The following is a 21,964-nucleotide window of genomic DNA, read 5'->3' as shown; positions in this document are numbered from 1 at the left end:
TGTAAACAATCTCAATGTTGAAACCTTCCTAGATTGCTCACTAGAAATAGTAAAAGGCCCCAATTTGGGCATCTTTGCAGATCAGCTATTATGTATTTGTGACTGTAACGTTCACCAAAATATAACAACACAAACGAAATTTGTGCACTTAAAATTTGTGTCTCCTAGAATGTTGGATCTGGTTCCCGAAGCGACATCGGACCGGTCGGCCCACAGGCACTGGATGGGCCACTCAAGGAGTAAAAGGGGCCACCGATGGTGCACACATCCAAGCCAGCGGCTCACCTAGCAACGGGCATCGCTGCACGGCAACTCCAGAGCAGGGGTCATCGCGGCGGAATCTGCTCAACTGCTGTATTCGACTATTGGACTCTTTGGCAGGATTAAGATTTACTCCCTTATGCAAACACAGTAACACATCGAGAAACAAAAAGCAAAAGAGGCCCTGGGTTTTGGCTGTGACCCCCACCAGTCAATACAACAGATTCGAAGGGCAAAAGAAATCTGACAATATTTACTGTCGAGAAGCTGAATTCTGAATTTTAGGGCTGGAAACAGTAAAGTGATTATCAAAATTAACTACTGATTACTTAGGTCATCGTTTCATCATGGCATCGCTAAGCCACTTAACTCATTTACTCCCAGTAACGTATAAATGTTTTTTTTTTATGTTCTAAGTGTCCCAAAGACGTATTTATACGTTTTTTTTGTTTTTGTTTTTTTATGCTAGAGCATACAGAAGGCTTTGATGCAGCCTCTCAACTGCAAAGAACGGTTGCAGAAATGGTAGTTATTACACAAATGGCCAGCAGGTGGCAGCAGAGCAAAGGAGATCAACCAGGGCCATCTAGAAAAAAAAGCTCAATTACTTAGAATTTTAAATAGATTTGTGAAAACTGATGAAACTTGGCTCTCTTCTAATGCTAATTGCTGCAAAACGGAAACAAATAGAAACATACTTTTTTTCCTGAAGAAAGAAGAGACTTTAATCTTTCTTTTGACAGGTTCCAAGCTTTTATAGCAATAGAACACAATATTCTGCGGGCCTTGCAAAATCAGTCAAAATCCAGTAAAAACAGCCGGGAGTGAACGGGACTGCTTCTGTGAAAATGGCTGGGAGTGAATGAGTTAAATTGCATCTTCCAAACGCTTACAAGGAAAACACATTTCATTCCCCTCCAGCGCACCAATTTGAATGATATGACGAGCATACACACCTCACAAAACACCCACTCAAATGCCATATGCCCAAAGTGCTTTGGCAGGTGCTAGTCTGTCCTTTCAGACAGACATGCGTGAAGGATACCGCTATAAAAGCAGCTCGACTTTAGTGAGTCTCGATGGTCATGAGGGTGCCGTCTGCTCCCGTAATACAGCAGAAGAGCGTACACTTGAGGTGCGAAGGTGCAAATGGCGCGAAGTCCCCGTGTGACAGGCCTCCGATGAATTCAACTGATTTAACTTATTTCCCTTTTCATCTTCAAAGTGTTCACAAATCACGAGGGTTGGAGGGGAAAAAAAAAAAAAAAAGTTGTGCTGTGATGTTATAAATGTTTGATTTCAAGGGGGGTGTGTTGGATACTTTGATGTCATCTCTTGCATAACTGACTGAGTTTTCAAATCAAATCAAATCTCAAACCAACCTCCATATGAGATACGCGAGGACTTTTGCATGGTGAGTCATACAGGGAACTCTGCGGGGCTCCACTGGGAACGGTGCTCGCTCCTCCTCACCTTTGGAACTGCAGACGTGCGCAATACAACCACCAAGCACCTGCAAAAGTTCTCTAATGACGAGATAAAAGTCGTATTTTCCGACTGGCGGCATGGGACTCGCCTACAAATCAATTAAGCAACGATATAATGGCTGATCTCAACAGTCTCTAGACACAAGCGAACATCGGGGGTGCTGGCATTGAAATTGTAACATCCTCAATTGGATAGGGCAGGACACTTCGGTCTTTTGGAGAACTGGGGCCTGTTTTGACTGATCTTTCAAGATCCACTGAATACTCTGTTCTGTGACAACATACTCTGTAAAGCACCAAAGCTATCGAAAGAAAATGGCAAATCTCTTCTTTCACGAGATTAAACAAGTTTCTAGTTTTTTTTCCATTCTTTAACTCATTTGCTCCCAATAACGTGTAAATACGTTTTTTTATGTTTTAAGTGTCCCAAAGACGTATTTATACGTTTTTTTTTTTTGGTTTTTTTTTTATGCTAGAGCATACAGAAGGCTTTGATGCAGTAGGCAGTAGGCGGGGTACACCCTGGACTGGTTGCCAGCCAATCGCAGGGCACACAGAGACGAACAACCATCCACACTCACAAGCACACCTAGGGACAATTCGGAGCGCCCAATTAACCTGCCATGCATGTCTTTGGAACGTGGGAGGAGACCGGAGTACCCGGAGAAGACCCACACGGGCACGGGGAGAACATGCAAACTCCACCCACCCAGGAAGGCCGGAGCCTGGACTCGAACCGGAGTCCTCAGAACTGGGAAGCGGACGTGCTAACCACACGACCACCACTCGACCACCACCCTAATGAGGTACATACTCTGTTTAATTATAACTGTACATATTTTTAAATTAGGAGTGTAACAAAAAAAACGTTTTGAAACGTAAAATTGTTTTTGTTTTGTTTTGTTTTTTTAATTGCAAAGATGCAAGTGCGTCGAATCGAACCGAATAGTTCCACTTTGAAATATATCAAGGTATCGTATGCATTGAATCGTCTTTTTTTAAATAGCACATTTAAAATTATTTGATTGACAAATGATTTCTGCTTCAATGTACAGATATGCACAACATTGTCACGATCTACTCTAGTCTGCTTTGCGAGACAAAATGACAAATCGAGACATTAAAGATTCTTTTTTTTTTTTTTTTTTTTAAACATTTATTCATTTTGTATTGTAAGTGCGTTTTTCCACAAAAACAGCATGTGGGCTGCAACTGCCTTTTCCTCTTCTTCTTCATTTCTAATTGAAATAAAATCGATTTTTGGATATTCATATCGATTCGATTCGATTAATAAATGAGAATCTCGATTCTTTTATGAATCGACTTTTTGGCACATCCCTACACACTTGAATTTCAGAGACAAGGCTGGGTGAGACCCTCTCGCACGCTGACCCGTTGAAAAACATACTCGACAAATATATTCGTCGGTTGCAGGAAAGTACGAGATTCCAGTTGACGAATACAAAATTGATTAAAGGCTGCTTAAGTTTAGCTCTAATTGTGGCATTAATCACAGATTAAATAGGAGGGCTTAATGACCTTTCAATCATTTAATGGAGTGACTTGTGTAGCACAACTTTAATGTGAACACGTTTAAGATAGAAGTCAATGCAACAAGTCAATACTTAACTTGGCTCATTGCTGCCAGATTCCATTATTCGACCACCCATGCAGCACTAATGTAGAACTAACTCAAGCATTCATTTAGGCCAATTCAGAGTTTTAAAGAAGTTCCCTCGCTGACTTTGAGGAAGACAATTCCACCTTAACATGTTTTCACTCATTCGCACTCACCTCGTCTGGATTGGAGTCGAACAGGCTGAGACACGGTTCAAGTTCATCCCCGATTATCCATCTACCGTGTTTTTCAATATCAATGGAATGTCTGCTTTTATTTGTTCAGTATTACGTTACAAGAGTAACAAAAGCTTGTGTGGAGCTTGGGCCGCGCTCAACGGACTCAATGGGGTCACTCGTTCTTCAGCCTCCCCATCCCGAAAGCCCTGCAGCCAATTCAGAGTGTGGGCATTAATAACAAGAGCGCAAAAAGAAACTAGGACCATCGCTGAGTAGCTGCAGCTGCTCAAGTCTCAGAGGAGAAAATATTTCACAGTTGAAAAGTTTAGTCTATGCCTGACAAGTGGCGAAGTGTAACGTCAGAGTTCCGCAGACAATAAAATTCAAGTTCAATCCACGAAAGTCACACGATGTTTACGAGGCTAGAAAGCAACCTAACCATCTTCAAAATGGCTCTTCCTCTTGTAATGCAATATTCTTTGCTAAATGAGGACATTCATTGCCGCACATTTTCAGAGCACTACCTTCTGAGCACCTCTTGTTACTACGCCATAAACCATTCCGAGTCCTGACTCCGTATCAATTTCACAAATCTATCAGGTAGTAACTCTTAACACTTCCTCTGTTTTATTACCTGTAACTTGCCACTGAGATTCTTGGTGTGTCCAGACCAGAGACCCCAAGGAGTGCTGTGGGGGCTCAATCATAAAGGCTTCACTGACACTGCTTAGAAAGGAAATGATGATGCTGGCTAATGAGAACCATTATGCTTTGATGACTGTGCACCGAGGGAGCCCTTCCAGCTAAAATCCTCTCTCAGTGCCGTAAAAACCACAGGGCAGAGTGTGCCAAGCCGTGACAAAAAAAAAGGCAAGACGGAAGCTGATATAAAAAACAATGGAAGTACCGGACAAAAACTGGGATGGAGTAATTACGGTAAGATATAGCAGGTACTGCAGTGGTGCCCAAGTCCGGTCCTCGAGAGCCCCTATCTAGCCTGTTTACCATGTCTCCCTAATTCAGCACAGCTGAATCTAATGACAGCTAATCAGCAAGCTTGGCAGAAGCCTGATAACGATCCTGATCACGAATCAGGTGTGTTAGTGGAGAGAAACATGGGGAAACAGGCTGGATAGGGGCTCTCGAGGACCGAACTTGGGCACCCCTGAGGTACCGCAAACTCTCATTCATAAGACCGGGAGACTCGGACCACAAGTAATACCCAAGTCAAGAAGTGAATGACTCCGCCCACACCCACCTGCGGACCAGACCCTCTTCCTTCCCAAGCTAAGCTGTCTTTGTTTCTTCTTCGAGCTCACGCTAGCCTGGAGCATCAACTCTTAGACCCTTAAGCTCTACATGAAAGGTTAAGGGAAATGGCAATCATAACTGTAATATCCATATCAGGATACAGCCAATACATCTGCTGGCCAGCTGACGCCGAAGCACACCATTCCCATGGGTTTAGGCTCAGCTGGACCTGGAATAAGTAGATTGGTTCTTCCCACCCCAGCGGGGTATGCAAGAGCTAAATCCCCACGGCAAGCTTTGTAACCCCGCTTGACGGGAAGAACTCATTTTGCCCTTTATGATCACTACCATCTTCTAATGGAAGTGACAGTTTAATCAAATCATTTTTTTTTGTATCCCTTTGTTACTTCATTCAGTCCTTTCCTAGACCCCATTTAATCTTTAGTGCCATTCTGAACAGGAGCGGAGGCGGGTGTGTTCTAAGTTAGCAATGTCAGCAAGGAAATGCTTCCTTTTGAAAATACTTCCTGCCATCTAGTGATCCCACGTTTATACAAACAACGATAAGGTAGGGGTGCCTACCGCCGGAAGACGGCCGGGATAGCCTCCGGTTCAGAAAATGGATAAATGGGTAGGATATTACTTTGTATTTTTTACCGCCGCGTCCTGGTTCATCAGTTAAGGAGCTTCTTTGATTGGCTACTTTCCACATCACGGTCTGTGGAATCAACTGGATCGGGAAACGTTGGCTTTACCCCACACACAAAGACTTTTGGTTGTAAATATTGAACACAATCATGTACGATTGACTGCCACGACTCGTTCTGGGCATTATTGGGACAAATCCATTCTTAACACACCTCAAACAAGGATAAGCTTATATGACAATCTTATAAGATATAAAATTGTCGGTGGTCTGATATCCTTGGTTGGGAAGGGACAAAATTGAGACACAAACATTTCCTCGTATGTGTGCCTGGCCTTAGTAAAGCCTGGTTCACACGACAGGAGAATTGGCCCGATTTTAGCCCCGAATTTCCCCTCCCGACAATCGTAAGGACGCGCCGAGACGCAAGCGATAATCTTCACAGATAATCCTGCCGATATCGGAGCTCGGAAAGACCCCCGACTTGAAATCGGGCATATCCAACATGTTGGATTTTTTTGGCCCGACTTCGCTCCGCGCGGCAGATTGACGGTGACGCGCAGCCAATCAGAAAGCGAGCCAGCGAGGAAGCCGGTGGGGAATCCAAAATCAAAACAGTCATGAATCAGCAGAAAGTCCGTGCTCGCGCTATTACACTCTTTTTAGTTTATTTTTTTTTTTTAATTAATTACTTGTATTTTTTTTTTTCTACACGCATGCACACATTGTCCACAAATAAACGTGGTCTCCAGGTGGGACGCCACCAGCACCGAACCGAGGGCAAGCGATGCCTCGCCAGTGCCCATTTACACACCTTTAAACAACACCTTTTCTTTTTATTCCGCTTTTTCGGCTGAAAACCAGGATCGACTCATGTCGACGACTCGGAAGCCACGTTTAATCTCGAGAGGTTTTGCGAGACTTCCCGTCACCTTCTTGAATGAACCCGGCTCGTTGTGGGGTGTGTTGATTGTGCGGTGTGGCCGCACACCACGCACGTTACGTTCAAAACTGGAACTCCCGTGATTTTTTTTCTCTTCACGTGTGGTGTCTGTCAAAGATTGGAAATCGGCCGACAATTTTAAAATCTTGCCGTGTGAACCAGGCTTAAGCGATTCCCGTCTCGGGCTTTTAGCTCAGCGGCAAAAGCATTCAGAGCACTCAACTCCCAGCTGGTGACGGTGGCTTGGACGACGCAGGATCACCACCATAACACGTATCCTCCCATAAATGCGCAATCGATTTAACTCAGTCAAGGTCTAAACATACCGCAGTCGTGTTCAAGATACGCCCATTTAAAATATAACAAAGTTTTGGCATTTGTGGGTTTTGTTCCATTTAAAGCAGTGGTGTCCAAACTACGGCCCGGGGGCCATTTGCGGCCCGCCATCCATTTTTCAGTGGCCCGCGACATATGCTAAAAATGGCATTTGACTCAGTTCAAATAAAATAAACAAAACAAAAATGTTTGGAGATGGTCAAAGTAAGAAGGGAGGGTATTGAAAAACTGGTGCCATTAAAAGTTTATTTTAGTTCACTAAAACTTGTGAAAAAACTTTAAAAAAAAAAAAAAAAAGAAAAAAACAATATTGTTACCGAAATAAAATAAAAATGAAAATGCTTTCTAAAAAAAACGAAAACTAACTGAAACTACATTTTATGTTTACAAAACAAACTAAAAAATAATTTTAATCATAGAATAAATGTCCTTTGTTTTAGTCTTTGGTAATTAATTTAATGCATGAGCCTTTGTGGATGATTTTAAATGTGATTTTTAGTAGATTTATTTTGATATAAGCCAGAATAATGACGTTTGAAAGTATATCACACAGAAGTGACTTCATCTAGCAGCAGCCAATAGAAAAGCACCAAAAGATCATGTTGCTCCCATGGTGTTTTTTAAATATTGCGCACAAGTAGTACACATTGAAAAAAAAACAACCTAATACTAATACTGAAACTAACAAACTAAACTAAAACTAAGCATTTTTTTTAAAGAACTAAACTAATAAAAACTAACAGAACCACCCTGAAAACTAATAAAAAGCTTAAATGAAAAATTCCAAAACTATAATAACCCTACTGTCATATTACAAATAAATTGGTTTATATACTGTAGCATTTTTCTAAATATGCAAAAGCACAAATAAATGATTTGTACAATTTTTAGGATTAAACACAATTTCTCTTCATAACATTATGTGGCCCTTGCGTGCTTCTGATTTTCTGTATGTGCCCCTCAAATGAAAAGTTTGGACATTCCTGGTATAAAGCATTTGATGAATAATGCCAGGTGTCCCTCGATCAATAAACCCGTGTGACTCGTTTGATAACGACACAATAAAACGGGTGAAAACATACATTTTCATTTCCGCCTTGTCATAATATAACTATTCTTTATGAAAGAGCAATCAATCACAGCAAACAATTCCAGTTGCTCCGAGCGTGAACGCCGAACTTCACAGTGTGCAAGCAAAAGTCTTCACAGTCATGATGAGCTCACCAACTGACAGATGGTGTTTGTTACTAAAAGAGAATTGTACTTCTTCGGCTGCACGATTCGCAGTGCCTTGATTTATTTATTTATTTATTTGCTTCACGTCTCTTCAGCCCCTTTCACAGGATGTGTTTGTCCGTGCGTTAATCGTTCACCGTCTGCGGAGAATAATTTCAGTTGAACTCTTTGACCGCCAAAAACGTTTAATAACGATCAGTAACATCACGACGTATATTGCCATAAACGTAAAATAACGTCAACAAATTTTAAAAAATCTTTTTCTTAGTGCAACGTCTAAGTGCAGCGCTGTCTGGTCAATGGGTTGTGGAATCTAAAACACTCTAAACTATGGCCAGCAGATGGAAGCATTGTATCTCTTTTCGTCAATGATCGAAGCCTCCGTCATATCAAAGTTTTCTTTGATAACGTGTGGTAGTAAAAGAGTTAATTTCATTCAAATGTAACTTTTTTTTTTTTTCAGGTCTGTTTTTGGTAAAAACTGCAGTGAAGACCGATGTGAATGCTGACAGGTGCTCAGTGGAGGAATTTATAGAAGTGTTTCACTTTTAATCCAAATCTGTTATTACTTGGGGATGAGGGGGGTAATTTAACATGCCCCTGTGAGTCACTTACCAATTAAAACATTAACTCATTCACTGCCAGTCCCGAAAAAAAAAAAAAATCTTTGACGTCTAAAGCCGTCTATGGCAGTGAATGTGTTAATGAGCTCGCCACAAATAAATAGTTCAATCATTGTAGTCTCTCGGCCGGCAGAATCAAAAAGCCATAGGCAGACCACAGAAAGCACCGCGGAAGAGAGCCTGATAGCCTGCAGGGGTGAGGAAAGCTATGGTTCACTGCAGATTCACTGATTTATTCTCCTGGCTTGGCCATGACAGCTCTTAATGTGCAGGCCTTGTTTAGTTGGCACATAAAGTACACTAACATGTCTCCAGGCAAGGGTAGGTTGTGAATCATGATTAAGAAGGCAGGGCATCATGCAATGTGACTGTACGTGCAAATTGGGCAAGTGAAAATAATGGAGTTCCCCCATTTTGGCCTTCAAAGTTTTCCAAAGTGTTTGTTTGTAATTGTTGGAATGCTAAGAGGCAAATGTTCACATTCGTGCTTGGCTTCATCTTTTTTTATTCTTGCTGTTGCTTTTATTGCATCTAACAAGAGTTGTTGAGGGCCTTACTGTGTTTCATTTACCGTATTTTCCGCACTATAAGGCGCACCTAAAAGCCTTCAATTTTTTCAAAAGCTGACCATGCGCCTTATAATCCAGTGCGCCTTATATATGGATCAATATTGAGCCGCAACAGGTCTCGCTGTCAAGACGCTATCGTTGACCCTGCACGATCGGTGACACGCATGCGCAGAAGATCCCGCCATCTTGGATCGCTAGCTAATACTAATACTTTACCTCAGAAAAAATAATAAAACAGCTGTTTATTCATTTTGGAGTTGTCAGAAAGCTGGTTTGTAATCTATTAAGAAAGTTTGACTGACCTTTCTGACTGTTTTGTTAACATTCCCTTTAGCGCAGCACCATCTAATGGATGCGTAACGTAACCCCAGCCTCTACTGTAGCGCCTTATATATGGAAAAACTTTTTAAATTTGTCATTCATTGAAGGTGTGCCTTATAATGCGGTGCGCCTTATATATGGAAAAAGTTTGAAAATGAGTCATTCATTGAAGGTGTGCCTTATAATGCGGTGCGCCTTATAGTGCGGAAAATACGGTATTTATCTCAGCCTTAACACAAATTCTCCAGAAAAAGTGTCTCCGCATTACCACCTAATCATATCACATATGTTCATTTAAATGTCCATCCATCCATTTTTTTGACCGCTTATTCCTCACAAGGGTCGCGGGGGGTGCTGGAGACTATCTCAGCTGGCTCTGGGCAGTAGGCAGGGTACACCCTGGACTAGTTGCCAGCCAATCGCACTTTAATTAAATGTGTTTAACTCATTTGCTCCCAATAACGTATAAATATGTTTTTTTTAATGTTCTAAGTGTCCCAAAGACGTATTTATACGTTTTTTCTTTGTTTGTTTGTTTTATGCTAGAGCATACAGAAGGCTTGGATGCAGCCTCTCAACTGCAAAGAACGGTTGCAGAAATGGCAGTTATTACACAAACGGCCAGCAGGTGGCAGCAGAGCAAAGGAGATCAACCAGGGCCATCTATAAAAAAAAAGCTCAATTACTTACAATTTTAAATAGATTTGTGAAAACTGATGAAACTTAGCTCTCTTCTAATGCTAATTGCTGCAAAACGGAAACAGATAGAAACATACTTTTTTTTTCCAATGAAAGAAGAGACTTTAATCTTTCTTTTGCTTTTATAGTAATTGAACACAATATTCTGTGGGCCTTGCATTGCAATGGCATTGCAATACATTTCAAAGGGAAAAGATGATTTGAGATATGAATTTGAGTCGAAAAGCATGGTTATGAACACATTTAATTTTATTATTATGTCTTGCAGGTGTGCTTGTGCCACCAGAAAGGCGCTTATATACTGTACTGTATGTATTTATAGAACTGAATTATTTTATTTCATGACTTTTTAAGCGTGGTAAATTGTCACAGTATGCAGGTCATCGATTCATTATTTCTAGAATTTCCATTGTATCAGTGGTCTACTGCACTATGAAAAGAAGTACGGTACATAATGTACAGGGTGCAAATTCCATTTTTTATAGCAAACACATTCTTCGCAGTCAAGATGGCACGCTGAAATCCGAGTGTGGACAATGTTATGGGTGACAACACATACCACAGCGTTTTTATTGATATTGATTCAGCCGCATTTATTACAGCCAAGCGTGGATGAAGAGAGGGCGCAGTGGGAGGCTGAAGCTGCGGGCGCGTTATGAGCCACGTGAGATATGGCCATCGAGTGCAATCCCAACTTGAGCTGCACACGGCAAACAGTTTCTGCTGGTGCCTTTTGCTCAAAACAGTCAACACTTTGTGGAAAGAGCTTTCGGGATGAGCCATATTTGGCGAATTTCACTTTTTAAAAAAAAAAATCTATCCCAGTGGTGTCCAAACTACGGCCCGGGGGCCATTTGCGGCCCGTCGTCCATTTTTCAGTGGCCCGCGACATATGCTAAAAATGGCATTTCAAATAAAATAAACAAAACAAAAATGTTTGGAGATGGTCAAAGTAAGAAGGGAGGGTATCGAAAAATAGGTTATTTTAGTTAACTAAAACTAATGAAAAACTAAAACTAAAATAAAAAAAAACAATATTGTTACCGAAATACAATAAAAACAAAAATGTTTTTTAAAAACCGAAAACTAACTGAAACTACATTTTATGTTTACAAAACTAACTAAAACTACCTATAATTATAGCAAACGTCCTTCGTTTTAGTCTTTGGTAATTAATTTAATGCATGAACTTTTGGGAGTGATTTTAAATGTGATTTTTAATAGATTTATTTTGATACAAAATGGAATAATGACGTTTGAAAGTATGTCACACAGAAGTAATGTCATCTAGCAGCAGCCAATAGAAAAGCACCAAAAGATGATGTCGCTCCCACTGTGTTTTTTAAATATTGTGCACAAGTAATACACATTAAAAAAAATAAAATAAAATACTTAAAAAATACTGAAACTAACAAACTAAACCAAAACTCAGCAATTTTTAACACATTCACTGCCATTGACGGAAAAAGACGTCAAATGATGCATTTTTGCTGAGCTGGCAGTGAATGTGTTAAAGAACTAAACTAATAAAAACTAACAGTACCACCCTGAAAACTAATAAAAACTAACAAATGAAAAATTCCAAAACTATAATAAACCTACTGCCATATTACAAATAAATTGGTTTATATACTGTAGCATTTTTCTAAATATGCAAAAGCACACATAAATTATTTGTACAATGTTTAGGACTAAACACAATTTCTCTTCATAACTTCATGTGGCCCTTGCGTCCTTCTGATTTTCTGTATGTGGCCCTCAAGTGAAAAAGTTTGGACACCCCTGATCTATACCTTTGGTCAAGTTCCATTTCTGCAACCGTTCTTTGCAGTTGAGAGGCTGCATCAAAGCCTTCTGTATGCTCTAGCATAAAAAAACAACAACAACAAAAAACGTAAAAATACGTCTTTGGGACACTTAGAACATTAAAAAAACATATTTACACGTTATTGGGAGCAAATGAGTTAACATTGTGAGACTTTGTTTTCCCACATTATGCTCCAATATCGCTCACGTATCCCGTTGTGAGGTCAAATTCATATCTGCATGGAGTCTGGTTATGCCACAACAAACCTAAACATGTGCAGCTTTACATAACAACCTTGTTGTATTCTTTATTGGAGTCAATAGACACAACGCAAACTATCGGCACGCAAAACGCGTGAAATCCATTTGCTCAGTATGCAGGAGGTCCAACAATGTGAGACACACGTTTCGCCATCTCCTCAGCGAGACTTCCGACATTTCTATCGCATCCAAGTGATAAAAGAGACAGTGAGTCTGCTCTCTGTAGATTAGTGATGTTCATTAGCTTGCTAATGAAGTCTCTCTTGCCAGAACAATGGGCGGCCATGCCCCCTTTTAACATGGACCTCGGGAGTTTGTCACAGCAAACAGATGGAAAGGAAAATGATTCTCCAATCATGAAAAAAAAAAAAAAACACAACCTTTTGACCTCAAACTCTTTTAAAAGATGAACGACGGTATTTCAGTCAAGTATTAGATTAAAAACAAGGGAAAAAGAAATTGTCTTGAGCAGAATGCCTTGTAAAAGACAGATCGTACTGATATACAAAGTTGGTTAAAAATGACTTTGAGTTGCAGAACAACCAAGCCTTGATTTTAGTACCGTATTTTTCGGATTATAAGTCACAGTTTTTTTCATAGTTTGGCCGGGGGTGCGACTTATGTGTGAAATTAACACATTATTATCTCATTTCACATGTTATTTTCACACTAAACCGCAAGAGGGCGCTCTGGGCCTGTGTTGATAAGTTCAACATTGCCGTAGAAGAGCATCGTCTACCTCCCAAGTTGGGGGAGTTGTTTGCTCCCAATATTGTGCAAATAGGTTTTTTTTTTTTATGTTTTAAGTGTCCCAAAGACGTATTTATACGTTGTTGTTGTTGTTTTTTATGCTAGAGCATACAGAAGGCTTTAATGCAGCCTCTCAACTGCAAAGAACGGTTGCAGAAATGGTAGTTATTACACAAACGGCCAGCAGGTGGCAGCAGAGCAAAGGAGATCAACCAGGGCCATCTAGAAAAAAAGCTAAATTACTTTGAATTTTAAATAATTTGTGAAAACTGATGAAACTTACCTCTCTTCTAATGCTAATCACTGCAAAACGGAAACAGATAGAAACATATTTTTTTTCCTGATAAAAGAAGAGACTTTAATCTTTCTTTTGATAGGTTCCATGCTTTTATAGCAATTGAACACAATATTCTGTGGGTCTTGCAAAATCAGTCAAAATCCAGTAAAAAAAGCCGGGAGCGAACGGGATTGCTTCTGTGAAAATGGCTGGGAGTGAATGAGTTAAAAGTGACACCGAGGGTGAAGATTTCATTGGATTTAGTGATTTGGAGTGAAACTGATAGTTTTGTAAACTTGTTAGCATGTTCTTTATGCTAGAGTTATATGAATAACTTGTAGTGATGGGAACATAATTCACCCACGGAACGTTGGGACGAAGGGAGAGTTCCGGGTGGGAAGGTTTTGTTATGTGGAAAAGGGGAGTTAGCCTGTTAGCTTCTAGCTGAGTGGGGAGTTGCTGTTAAGACCTCAGAAACTGATGTCAATATAACGCCAGCCTTTGGCTCCGTGCTTCAACACTCCTCAAATCTTAATATGTTACGTCGTTACTGACATTACCAGGCATGTCAGTCATGTAACGTTAGTATACCGTACGCTTATTCAGCCTGATATTCTCTCTTTTATTTTTATTTTAAATTGCCTTTCAAGATGACTTGTATGTTTTTGGTGTTGGATTTTACCAAATAAATTTCCCCCAAAAATGCGACTTATACTCCAGTGCGACTTATATATGTTTTTTCCTTCTTAATTATGCATTTTTTGGCTGGTTCGACTTACAACCCGGAGCGACGTATAATCTGAAAAATATGGTACATAGTCAGAAATATAAAAATGTCAATAACATTTCCATAAAGTATCATTTTATTACTAGTCAGTAAAATAAACTAAATGCTCACTGATTGGTCTCCGGGCCTCGCCAAGCTATTGATTTTAACTTAACGCACACAGTGAAGGGTTTTGTTCCGTAAATCTCACTCACACACTGGCTTTTGATGGATTCCCCCCCCCCCCCCCGCTGTTAGCTGCTACCGATAGAGCTCGAAGAAAGGCCAGCATGTTTTATCCACATGGCAACAAGGAGCAGGGCCAAAAGGATTCGTCCAGGGCGGTGTGGAACTGGCAGTGTAATGGCTATTGATTGTTCAAAAGAGCGACATGGACAAAACGACTGCCTTAAGTGAGGTTCGGGATTCAAAGACATTTCTTTGGTTGATAAGCGAGGAAACAATGATTATTGATTCGAATATTTATTTTTTACTTGTGTGTGGACTTTTATACTAAATGCACTTTCACACATTTGTTTACCATTTAACCGCGGAATTCTGAATTCATTTGAAAGGGTTTGATCATAATGGTAAATGGAGTGACTTATATAGCATCTGACCATATGTTGTCCAAAGAGCTGTACCAAGCCTTAAAACATATCGGGGTATAAAGTAATGATGTAACGATATCCAAACATCACGATACGATATTATCACGATATGAAGGTCACGATATGATAATTATCACAATATTGTGGGGGGGAGGTTGGTGATATTTAAACAAGATCACAATATTGTAATAATAATAATAATAAAAAAAAGAGCTCATACTAAAAAAAAAGGACAATATTGTGCTTTTGTCCATAACAGCAATGCATATAAGCTACCTACAATCCCTAATAACAATATTGAGGCACTTACTTGCTAATGCAAGCACACATTGATCGCTTCACAAGCAAATTCGGTTCCCCTTCATCTGACAATTAGCATAATTTTAAACATAGAAGGCCAAAACATCCCTAATGAAAGTTAAATTGCACTAATAAACAAGCCACTAGAGGATGCCAGAACTGCACAAATGGAAATCAACCTGACTTTTTTTAACAGATGTGTTCCTTCCTTAAATATTGTGAACATGACGACGACGATATTTTTGGAAGTTTTAATATCACGATATCACGATATTGCCCTTATCGTTACATTCCTAGAATAAAACAGCCGCGCCGACCTATGGAAAGTTTTCCATTTTAGCCTAAAATAACTGACTTTAAAAGGACAGTGTGCAATATTTAGTGCCATCTAGTGGTGAAATAATAATTAACTTACCGTTAATTATATCATATTTCCGTCTATTATACATGTTATTTTTTTTTCATTTTGGTATGATTTTTACTTTGTTATAAATGCTTTTTCATTTATCATATGTTCGTTTTTCATTTACATTCATTTTTTTACATTAAAAATAGTTTTTTTTTTTTTAAATGTACTTATTATACAGCACAGTATATATTTTCTATCTCCGGAATGCAATGTCGTGGAGCGACGGGACAGGCACCGTTGGAAAGGTCTCATCAAGACGAATCCGCGGATGTTACATACGTCCCCGGTCGCACGTACGGTTCAAGAGATACGGCTGCGCAAATACCAAATACCCAAAAAATAAATAAACAAGATCCAAAAAAAAAGCACGCTGTAAAAAATCTGCAAAACAGAGAGGGTGTGAAAGATGAACCCCCGATAAATGAGGGAACACCGTATTTATTTTTATTTATTGTATTTTAGTATTTTATTGACTATTTTTTATTTTTATAGTTATTTTTACTCGATGTAGTGCGGGATCTCAATGTACAGCATTTTGGAAATGCTTGTTTATAAAATGTGCTATAGAAATAAAGTGGATTAGATGGATTAGTTTTAGATAGGTTGAATGGCAGAACAACTGCAATTGCTCCGACTCTAACATACTCGTTTATGGATTAGACTGTCATAGAAAAGACTATCAAAGCCAACACAAGCCCGAACAACACCCGCACTTCATTGCGTGTTCGTCCAAAAGACGGCAGACTTGTTGTGTCACGTTCTGAAGAAACTCCTGAGAGCCATTTGAGAGACGTCAGGGTGTGTTGTTGGAGAGACACGTGCATGCAAACGCGTGGGCTCCGCGTGCGTGCTACTCACAGGTTGCGTCTTGACCGTCTCCCGAGGCCTGACATCCGTCTTCGTCATCGCAATCCGCGCCGCTGCCCTCCGTCTCCCCGCTGCCCAGCTCCTCCCAGGCCTCCATCTGGCCCAGACTCGGGAATCTCTCCTGGGTCTCCTGCGCGACAACAGCCGACGACAAAGAGCTTGTTGCATGCTGGAAGAGCAATGATCATTTGGACGCAAAAATGTAATCGTGTGAGAAATAATCCTGCATTGTTTTCTCCTTTTCCATGAGCAGGGAGGGAAGGGCGAGAAGGTTTTTCTTTTTTTTGAGACTTAGAAGGATGAAAGAGACACTGCAAATACATTGCTTTTTGGTCTGTTATAGGAAAAAAACTAAAATTAGTATTATTATTTTTACATTGAGTACTAGTAAGCCCCAAGAACAACATGAGTAGCCCACGTTATAAAATAGCGCCCGCAGTGATAGGACACTGTTACTCACTAAAAATTAAAACAGAAGACGTTTAACTATTTATTTATTTAAACCTAACTTGGTACAGGTTTATTCTGTACCAAATATTCTATATTTTGTTAAACATAAAACTGACTATGATGGGAAGGGGGGTATTTTTGCAAATATTATAAAAAAATAAAATAAAATCAAAACAAAAAACATCATTTTCGGCCTGTCATTTTTATACTTGTGATGCCATGATATTTTGGTTCATGGTTATTATATCGTCAAAATAAAACATATATTGGCCCATGCTTAACTTAATAGTACGCATAGTGTTAAAAAAAAAATCGATTCAGCAATATATCGCGATACTACAGCACGCAATTCTCGAATCGATTCAATAGGCAGCCGAATCGATGTTTTAACATCCATTTTTGATGGAAAAATATTCAACAAAATGTTATATTAATGGAACATTAAGCCTTAATATTTTATTTCAATGCTGTTTTAACTAGTGTTGTTCCGATACCGATACTGGTATCGGCAGAGGTGCCGATACTGCATTAAAACAGTGGTATCGGTATCGGTGACTACTCACAAGTAACATGCCGATACCATTCATTCCGACGCTAATATAGGATTTTGGATGCAGCATTATGTGTCCTCCTGGTGCACGACATTCACTGATACGTGACATGTTCACTGCATGCCGATCTAAGATATCCTATTGGCCCTTGAATGCTCGGAACCAATGGCAGGACAGCTTTTTCATGTTGAGGAAAAAAAAAACTTAGGTATCGGTATGGTATCGGTATCGGCCGATACTGCAAAGCTGGGTATCGGTATCCGTATAGGGAGCCAAAAAACGGTATCGGAACAACACTAGTTTTAACATGAAAAAGGTTACAACCTGTTTGTTAAATACAGTGGCTCACAGTTATAAAACTGAAGTTTCAGATCAATAAATAATACATTTTCATACAAATCCTACAGTGTACATGTATAAGTTTACTGAATAGTATTAGCTAAATTTGAGTAAAAAAAAAAAAAAATCGCAACAATCGACTTGTAAATTCATATCGGGATTAATCGGTATCGATTCGAATCGTGACCTATGAATCGTGATACGGATCGAATCGTCAGGTATGAGGCAATTCACACCCCTAATATTTTGTTTAACATAAAATTGACTATGTTGGGAAGGGGGTGTTTTTACTTTTGCAAATAGTATTTAAAAAATAAAATAAAATAAAAACAAAAAAGATCATTTTAGGCCAGTAATTTTTATACTTGTGATACCATGATATTTTGGTTCAAGGTTATTATATCGTCAGAATAAAACATATATCGGCTCATGCTTAAATTAATAGTATGCATAGTATAGTAGGCTATGCAAGTGTTTAAAAAGGTGTATGTTAGGGAAAGCCATATAGTAATTGTCCCTCAATTCTGGGTGCCAGGTTTGCAGTCCTAATATTTTGCAGATGTATTTATTTATTTTTACAGTTAACTCACTATTTTGGTCTGATACTCAGATTCAGATTTGTTGTTGTTGTCACAGAATGAAATCAAAATGCACAGCATGGAATAAAAACAGAATAGATTTGGAAAAACACACTAAAAAACAACTAATAATAATAATATTAAAAAAAAATTATAATATCAGGTGTAATTCCAATGTTGACCATTAGATGGCGACACACAAATTTAGTTTGGGATGATGTAAATTTGAAAGAATAAGAACAAAACAGGAAGAACTGCATTTGAGCACAGCCTACTTTTTTAATTGAAATTTTTGAACGTCATCTGCTGTAATCCTGCTTTTTACGCCTACAGGTAGCGACAACTATAGTCTAATTTATAATGTACATCCTTGGGCGTAATGTTTAAGTGGGGTTGTGTTATTTGAAATGTGTGTTTAAAGGCCATAACACTAAGATGCCACAAAAAAATGTCTCAATCCCTATTCCCTTGCGAATAGTAAGGGTTTATTATATATTATATATTTATGTATATATATCATTTGCACGTGTACAAGTTGTTAACATGAATGCCGTGGCAAATTCACAAGACAACTTTTTACTCTTCCATTCACTCGGTGCTTGAAGAATCATTTTAAGAAAGCAAAATAAGACATTTTGTTTAATCTTAGTCTGGCAGTGCTGTCCGTAAGTTCTGAAAAGAGTTGGCAAGGAAAATATTTAGTGGAGCTGCCAACAATGTGTCATGAGCAGTCAAGCAATGCTTTAAAAGTAACGATGGAGTGACTTAACAAGTGGTACAGCACGCTGAAGACGAGCAAATCAAATATTTGCCGTTTTTTTTTGGTTCATTTCATTTAAATTACACAATAAAAGCTACAGAATAGCCATACAGAAAAACATATCCAATAGTAGCGATATCGCAATGATTCAGAAAATGAATTTTTATATGTTGTTTGTGCAGCTCAGGAATAACTCCTTTTACAAAAAACTGATTGCGCAATCACTGATAACAATCACACAGATAACTGCAGCTGCTTTCACAACAAAATTGCCGCATCAGGATGTAATGGAGCATCTAAAGCGCACGTCCAAACAACTTTTGCGGAGTTTACCTGGACCAGACCTGAGTTCTGCTCAGGTTCCTCTTGTGAACTCCTCGTAATAAGACGTGCATGTGTGGCGGGTATCCATCACTTTGAGTTTCCCGAGACACACGCCGGTGGGATTTAGTTGCTTGATGTGGGGCTACTATTATTTTAATATTGCTGATTATGTTTTTTGTTTTTTTTAACTTGGTCTGAGGAAATATTCTAATATTTTGAGATAGGATATTTGAGTTTTGTTTAAGCTGTAAGCCATAATCAGTAATATTAAAATAATAAAAGGCTTGCAATATTTCAGTTGATTTGTAATGAATCCAGAATGTATGGCATGTTTGCTAATTTAATTGTATTACAGAAAAAATTGACTTTATCACAATATTCAAATTTTCTGAGACAGTCCTGTATATTTTTTTATTTCATATCTACCTGTGGTTAGAAATCAGAGAGCCGTTAATTATTGCTATCAGTGTCTGAAAACATCCAGCCCCTTTTTTTTTTTACCCTTTGTTTACCCCCAATCGTTTCCTCAGTGTTGTCACCTTCTGTTTCTTCCTTGACAATCACACCATGTTTTTGTGGTTCAATTAAAATAAATAAATAAATCAGGGATGCACGATAATATCGGTGGCCGATAATTATCGGCAATTATCGGCAAATTTGACGTCAAACAGATAAAACAGGTAATAGAGAAATCTGCCGATAATTTTGAAATCATACAGATAGACCAGATAATAAAGAAATCCAGCAATAATTATAGACACGCCTCGTTGGTCCATCTGTTGTGGTTGTGGCTCATATCAATAAAATTCAGCTTCATGGTGCTTGACATACATTGAAACTAGGGCTGGGCGATATGGCCAAAAAATAAAATCTCGATTTTTGCAGTCATTCAGGACGATTACGATTTTAATCGATTTTAACCTAATAAATCCAACAAACGTTTATTTAAAGGTTTCATTTATTCAAAAATAATTCCTGTGCAAAATGTTCAGACACCAGTAACGTATACTAATTCTAGATCAGTTTTAACACAAATTTACATCACATAAAAGCATTTGGATGTAACAGAACATAAGAACAACAGCTTTTAATCATCCAGAAGACAAAATTCGATTTCACGATTTAGCAAATTTTCAACGATTCGATTTTTTAAAATGACAATGTATCGAATTAATTCAATTTATTGCCCAGCCCTAATTGAAACATTGTTCAAAGTTTATACAATGTATTTGTTAGACTTATAGTAGGACTCGAAAGCATATTTGCATTCAAGTTAATTTTGCAAACAATTATCGGCTTACTTATCGGTTATAATTATTGGTTTATCGGTATCGGTTGAAAATAGCATTATCGTGCATCCCCGTGCATCCCTAAAATAAATAAATAAATAAATACATACATACATAATAATAATAAATAATAATAATGACAATAATGTAGCAAAACCTATGACAAGGTTGCAGTTTTTCAAAGACAAAAACACAATGTTGACAGCCAAAACACATAGCTAAGCATTAGCGAACAGCTCGCTATCCTGGACATCAGAAATTTTGTGAGTCCATCCCCTATCCTTCACGCCTTACTGCTGAGATGGGGAAAAAAAGATGTGAATGCCAGCTTAGATGGTGAGTGCAAAAGTGCCTTCAACTGTACAAATTGTATTGTCGATAGTAACATACAAGCAAATCTGATTGCAATCCTACCAAGAGAGAAACTAACACCGAACGGGCTCAGATGAAAACAGGTTTCAATATTTTTGCTCCGGGATGACATGAATCATGTCTCATTACAGCCGTAAAGCAATTTCCATTTTCTCTTTGCAGCTTTCTCTCTCCCGGCATGGGGCCAACTAATGGGACCACCTGCTGACCCGTCTTCCTGACCGACAACATGATGGTACTCTTCGTTCCATCGCTTCGCGTCCGTCAAGAAGCTCTCCTGACACAACAACAAAGGCATTCCTTTTGAGAAGGTCGACGACCAGCGTAGGATGTTGGATGTGAATGGGAAGTGGAAGGCAGCAAGCGGCTCGCCACCGACGTTTGGCGTAGCGGGATGAAGCCGACAAGGTCAAGCTTACGTTTAGTCTTAACCAGACAGAAAAGGTGACCTCAAACAGTCTTGTTGGTGTCGTAATCCACTTTTGTAAAGGCTATGCAACATCTCACAATGTGATAAACAGTGCGGTCCTTGCACTATTTGAAAGAAATATGCAGTCGTATTTTTTTTTTTTTTGATCGGTTTCTAAGTATTTGTTCAAATATGTGGTACTTTTTCTTTTTCTTGATTGTGTCCACAGCAACAAGTAGACATACCGGGGCAGACTGGAAACATCATTTATGTTGCTGTACCAGCTAGCTAAATTCATTCATTACGACGTTTAAAAAATAAATCACGTACTGTAGCCTATTTATTGTTTCTGTGGCTTAGTAGATTAAAAGATTGAAACACACGAGTGGTTGAACAAGTTTGCTAAAGGTCCATTTACAGAAGACTTTTCAACCCGCCTGGCTGCTCTGAATGTTACGTTCTGCCGTACAGGACTGACATGGAATTATCTGATTGGCTGTTGACCAGATAAAGAGATTAAAGACTCCTGACATCACATAGCGTTTTACCAGTTGAAACCAGATGCTGTTACATCAGTTCAAAACAGACACTTGACCACACAGTCATGACCCAAACATACCCTTTGCATGACCCCAGTCATGTCACCAAAATTATAACACTCTGTTGAGCAAGGAAA

General features: G+C 39.0%; 1 protein-coding gene across 1 annotated transcript in view; it reads right to left on the bottom strand.

The window, feature by feature from the left end:
- gpc5c (glypican 5c) overlaps positions 1-21,964 on the bottom strand; it is a 213,226-nt gene that overhangs the window by 19,993 nt on the left and 171,269 nt on the right. Inside the window, exon 9 of the mRNA XM_077515177.1 lies at positions 16,208-16,346. Within this exon, the coding sequence (XP_077371303.1) occupies positions 16,208-16,346 (139 nt within the window). The remainder of the gene's footprint in view (positions 1-16,207; positions 16,347-21,964) is intronic.

This window comes from Festucalex cinctus, chromosome 1 (genome assembly GCF_051991245.1).
Source record: "Festucalex cinctus isolate MCC-2025b chromosome 1, RoL_Fcin_1.0, whole genome shotgun sequence".
NCBI lineage: Eukaryota > Metazoa > Chordata > Actinopteri > Syngnathiformes > Syngnathidae > Festucalex > Festucalex cinctus.
This window is presented reverse-complemented; position numbering and strand designations above follow the sequence as displayed.